This window comes from Choristoneura fumiferana, chromosome 24 (assembly GCF_025370935.1).
Source record: "Choristoneura fumiferana chromosome 24, NRCan_CFum_1, whole genome shotgun sequence".
Taxonomy (NCBI): domain Eukaryota; kingdom Metazoa; phylum Arthropoda; class Insecta; order Lepidoptera; family Tortricidae; genus Choristoneura; species Choristoneura fumiferana.
The window spans coordinates 11,398,107-11,402,897 of record NC_133495.1 but is presented as its reverse complement, the minus strand read 5'-3'; the positions used below and the strand labels follow the sequence as shown (position 1 = coordinate 11,402,897).

General features: G+C 46.1%; 1 protein-coding gene across 1 annotated transcript; it reads right to left on the bottom strand.

Moving 5' to 3' along the window:
- Window positions 1-4,358, bottom strand: LOC141441520 (uncharacterized). The gene is made up of 3 exons (XM_074106285.1): window positions 2,583-4,358; window positions 2,414-2,489; window positions 1-2,200 (listed from the first exon to the last, which is right to left on the bottom strand). Exons 1-3 carry the CDS (start codon window positions 2,677-2,679, stop codon window positions 2,065-2,067), a joined length of 309 nt encoding a protein of 102 aa, XP_073962386.1. The 5' UTR covers window positions 2,680-4,358; the 3' UTR covers window positions 1-2,064.
- Between the last annotated feature and the right edge of the window lie 433 nt (window positions 4,359-4,791).

Sequence of the window (4,791 nt, the reverse complement as noted above, 5' to 3'; positions counted from 1 at the left end):
CCACAGTGACGACTGCGACCACGTAGACAATTACAGTGAAAGTGTTAATAACACAATATCAGTGTCTAATCCGATCGTAATGTTAAAAATTGTGCCGGTAGTTTTGCGCGGCCCTAAGGGCGCGATCACAACGTACGCGTTATTGGACGACGGTGCGACGATTTCGCTAATCGGGAGTGATATTGCGGACTTGATAGGTCTAAAAGGACAGAAGAGACAATTGCGTATGTGCGGTGCTTGGGAAAACAACGAAATAGTTTGTACATCAGAGACTGTAAGTTGTAGCATAAGTGGCCTAGATGATGATCATAAAGTATCTGAATTTAATGCTCAAAAAATAAAAGAATTAAACTTGCCTAAACAAAATATGTTAAAAGTTAATACTACCCAGTATAAACATTTGCGCAACATTGTTTTAAATTATATTCCAGGTATTAATCTTAAACCAAAGGTCTTGATTGGTCAAGATAATTATAATTTAATTAAACCACTGCAATTGTTAACCGGTAAGAAAAACGAACCCTTTGCTACATTAACTCCATTGGGTTGGTGTGTACACGGCTTTATGTCTACATTATCTTCCCCATACGCTCCTGGTGAAAACCGGTCCGGCGCTGGCTCTGACGCCGCTCGCTTGTTAGCTCATACCGTGTGTCACGTGACACCCGTCTCTCCAGCAAATGACGACAGCATAATCAGTGATCGTAGCCTGAATGAGCTCGTACGCAAATCTTTTGAGTTGGACGCACTCGGGGTCTCTGCGGCACCAGCGCGACCGAATCGTCTCGACATGAAAGCGATCGAGATATTGAAGAGCACTGCACAGTTGGTTAATGGCCACTGGGAGGTAGGTCTGCCGTGGAAGAGTAGTGCCAATATGCCAGATTCGCTTCCAAATGCGCTCTCACGCTTGAGGTCTATTGAGCGAAAAATGACACGTGACCCAGGTTTTGCTCAGCGGTATAAAGAAAGAATTGAACACTTATTTGTAAACAATTACGCTCGCGAAATCGAGCCTAATGAGTCAGGACCCCGGGTTTGGTACCTCCCCCACTTCGGCGTCGATAATCCAAATAAAAAAAAACTTAGATTGGTTTTCGACGCCGCAGCCACCACGAACGGTCTTTGCCTTAACAGTTACTTGTTACAAGGACCAGATTTGCTTGAATCTCTAACAGGTATCATGCTCAGGTTTCGTGAGAATAGAATAGGTATTTCCGCGGATATACGTGACATGTTCTTACGCGTAAATATAAGACCTGAAGATCAACATGCGCTTCGTTTTCTGTGGAAAATAAACGGCAAAATAAAACATTTTGCCATGACTTCCTTAATATTTGGCGCTAATTGCTCACCCTTTGTGGCACAATACGTAAAAAACCATAACACCGAACGTTTTAAACAAACAATGCCCGATTCAGTACACGCAATAATAACTAATCATTATTGTGACGATTATGTTGACTCTTTCACTAATGAGGACGCGGCTATTAAGTCGATGCAGGAGATAACATACATCCATTCGCAAGGTGGTTTCGATATCACGAACTGGACATCTAATAGCCCCGTTGTTTGCGAAGCCGCTCCAAAAAGTACCTTAAGTGCAGCTTGCGTAGGTTTAGATTTCCAAGGAGACGAGTTGTTTGAGCGAACACTTGGTTTGTTATGGTATCCGAGTACGGATAGTTTAGGTTTTAAATTATCGTTTAAAAATATTAGTGAGGGCGTAATAAAGGGTCAGCAAAAGCCAACTAAAAGAGAACTCTTGCGCATAGTTATGACGATTTATGACATTTATGGATTGCTGGCTCCTTTTACCATGAAAGCAAAGATTCTTTTACAGTCCACCTGGAAACAGGGAATTGATTGGGATCAGGTTTTGACAGATGAAATGTTTGTCGTGTTTAGGGAATGGATCGGTCAAATTAGTTTTATAAATGAATTACGTATTCCGAGATGGTATTTTATTAAAAACAATAACAATTCACTCGCACGTAAACTTGACCTACATATTTTTTGTGACGCATCCCCGACCGCGTATGCCGCAGTAGCCTATTGGCGATCTTATTGCGATGGCGATAAGACTGATATTAGCGTGGCTTTCGTAATGAGCAAAAGTCGTTTAGCACCGGTAAAATGCGTGTCTATTCCTCGCTTAGAATTGCAATCAGCTGTGCTTGCGTGCCGTCTCGGGGATACGCTGAAAAAAGAACACAGATTACAGGCTGACAGGACATTTTACTGGACGGACTCCACTACTGTATTATTATGGGTACGTAATGACCATCGAAACTATAACACATTCGTGGCTAACCGGCTCGGGGAAATAGATTCATTAAGCAGCGCTAAAGAATGGCATTACGTTCCGTCTGAGTTAAACATAGCGGATGTCGCTACGAAAAATAATAATTACCACTTAGAAAGTAGCTGCGAATGGTATGCGGGACCGGAGTTCCTTTCTTTGTCCGATGACCGATGGCCGCGCGAACCTGTAAACATACAAAAGGTTAATAGCGAACAATTAGAAATAAAAAATGTGCATATCATGAATAATAATAATAGTAACAATAAGTCAAACTTACCTATACCCGATCCCTCTCGTTTTTCGTCTTGGCTCAGATTGCTTCGCGCGACAGCTGCGGTTTTATTATTTATAGCAAAATGTAAACTGAGCGGCATACCTACGATTAACAAGTGTTTGCTGGAAAGGGCCGAATTGTTGCTATTGAAATATTCACAGGAACTCTATTTTAAGACTGAATTTAATCAGTTGAAGCAAAATAAAAACATCGACCCCACTAGCCGACTTCGCACCCTGACCCCGGTTCTTGGGAACGACGGTCTTCTTAGAGTAGGGGGGCGCATCGATGCCACGAGGGAAGTCAGCTTGACTGTTAAAAGACCCATTATTTTAGACGGCCATGACCACATTACCAGATTAATTGTGAAACATTTTCATGAGCGCGCAGCACACGCCTTCAACGAAATGGTAGTGAATGAGCTCAGGCAAAGATATTGGATTATTAAACTGCGCCCCACTGTACGGGCTGTAGCCTCACGTTGTCTTCATTGTAAGCTACGTCGAGTAAAGCCACAGCCTCCAAGAATGGGTGACTTGCCGGAGGGTCGTTTGTCTCATCATCAGAGACCTTTCACGCACTGCGGCGTAGATCTTTTTGGCCCCATGGATGTTACAGTTGGTCGCCGACGTGAGAAACGATATGGCGTTCTCTTTACGTGCCTCACCGTGCGCGCCGTGCATATCGAGACAGTAACCTCGTTATCGACTGACTCACTCATCATGGCCCTTCGCCGTATGGCCGCAAGGCGTGGTTGGCCGGCAAAAATTTACTCTGATAACGGAACAAACCTGAAGGGAGCCGAAATCGAGTTAAAGAAGTCTTTTGACTCGCTAAACCAGGAATACTTGTGCGAGTATGCCACAAATTACGGTGTCGAATGGCATTTCATATCTCCAGCCAGTCCTCACATGGCGGGGGCCTGGGAGCGTATGATACGTTGCGTTAAGACCGCGCTAAAAGCCGTGCTCAAGGAAAGAGCGCCACGTGACGAAACGCTCATGACGCTACTGATGGAAGTGGAAGCCATGGTCAACAGCCGACCTTTAGCTCATGTCTCTGTAGACCATGATGCCCACGAAACTTTGACTCCCAATCATTTTTTGATCGGCTCGTCATCGGGTTTACCAATACCGGGAGAATTCAATGAAGGAGACCTCTATCTACGACGTCAATGGCGCATAGCTCAACGCCTTGCTGATTTATTCTGGAGTAGGTGGATGAAAGAGATTCTTCCAACACTCTTGCCACGATCAAAATGGACAGAGGATAGTGAGGACTTGCGCCAAGGAGATCTCGTTGTAATAGTCGATCCAAACTCGTCACGAAATTGTTGGGCAAGGGGACGCATAGTCCAGACACATCCTGGCCAGGATGGTCGGGTGAGAGTCGTGGATGTCCAAACGCGTACAGCGGTGTATCGTCGACCTGCCACACGCGTCGCACGGTTACCACAGGTAGATTAGTGTCACCGACACGACACGCGGGGGAGATTGTAGACGACGCGTACACACACACACACACACACACACACACACACACACACACACACACACACACACAAACAAATATGTTATTTCTTAGATTTAAGGTTGTGGGTAGGTTAAGGTTTTTTGGATTTAATAAATAAAACTTGAGGGTAGCGTTAAAGCCCGAGCTGCTCTGTCAGTCAGTCACCGCTGTCACGTGATACGAACCGCGCGTGCGCTAACGCTGCCACCATTCCATTTCACATATTTTTTGTGTTTAAATTGTTACCCCAGTGCCCAGTGAGTTCTTTACAGTAGGTAGGTTTAGGTTCCACGGACCTGCTTAGCTGTCTAAGTGGGCGGAGAGGTGAACTCCGACGCGGCGATCCAGTGGAGGGGATCCGCGGACGTGGCGCGTCCCCGGGTGGTGATAGGGGAATGCCCGCCTTGCGGTGGGTAGGGGCTCGTAGCAGCTCCCGCGAACCAAACACTGGGGCGGGAGAACTGGGAATTTGGGTGACTATCGGGCGCGCGCTCATCCGTGACTGCCTTTGCTGGGTCCTATTGTCAGACGCGAAAGCGCCTGGCGTTGGGTTCTGGCTGGGTTTGCCTTGGGGGCGCGCGCGTCGGATAATCACCCAACTTGGGGGGGTGGGTTTAAAAGGAGAGGAACAGCTCCGGCTGTCTTTGAGGAGAATGGCCTTCTTAGCTGAAGGCCCTGTGGAGAAGCCTACGCCACTTCT

Coding starts and splice junctions, on each gene's coding strand:
- LOC141441520 (XM_074106285.1), bottom strand. CDS start 2,679: ATGCCGCTCAGTTTACATTTTGCTATAAATAATAAAACCGCAGCTGTC. Junction 2,490..2,582: donor ACGAGAGGGATCGGGTATAG/GTAAGTTTGACT, acceptor GTATGTTTACAG/GTTCGCGCGGCCATCGGTCA. Junction 2,201..2,413: donor TCGCAGCTACTTTCTAAGTG/GTAATTATTATT, acceptor TTCTTTTTTCAG/CGTATCCCCGAGACGGCACG.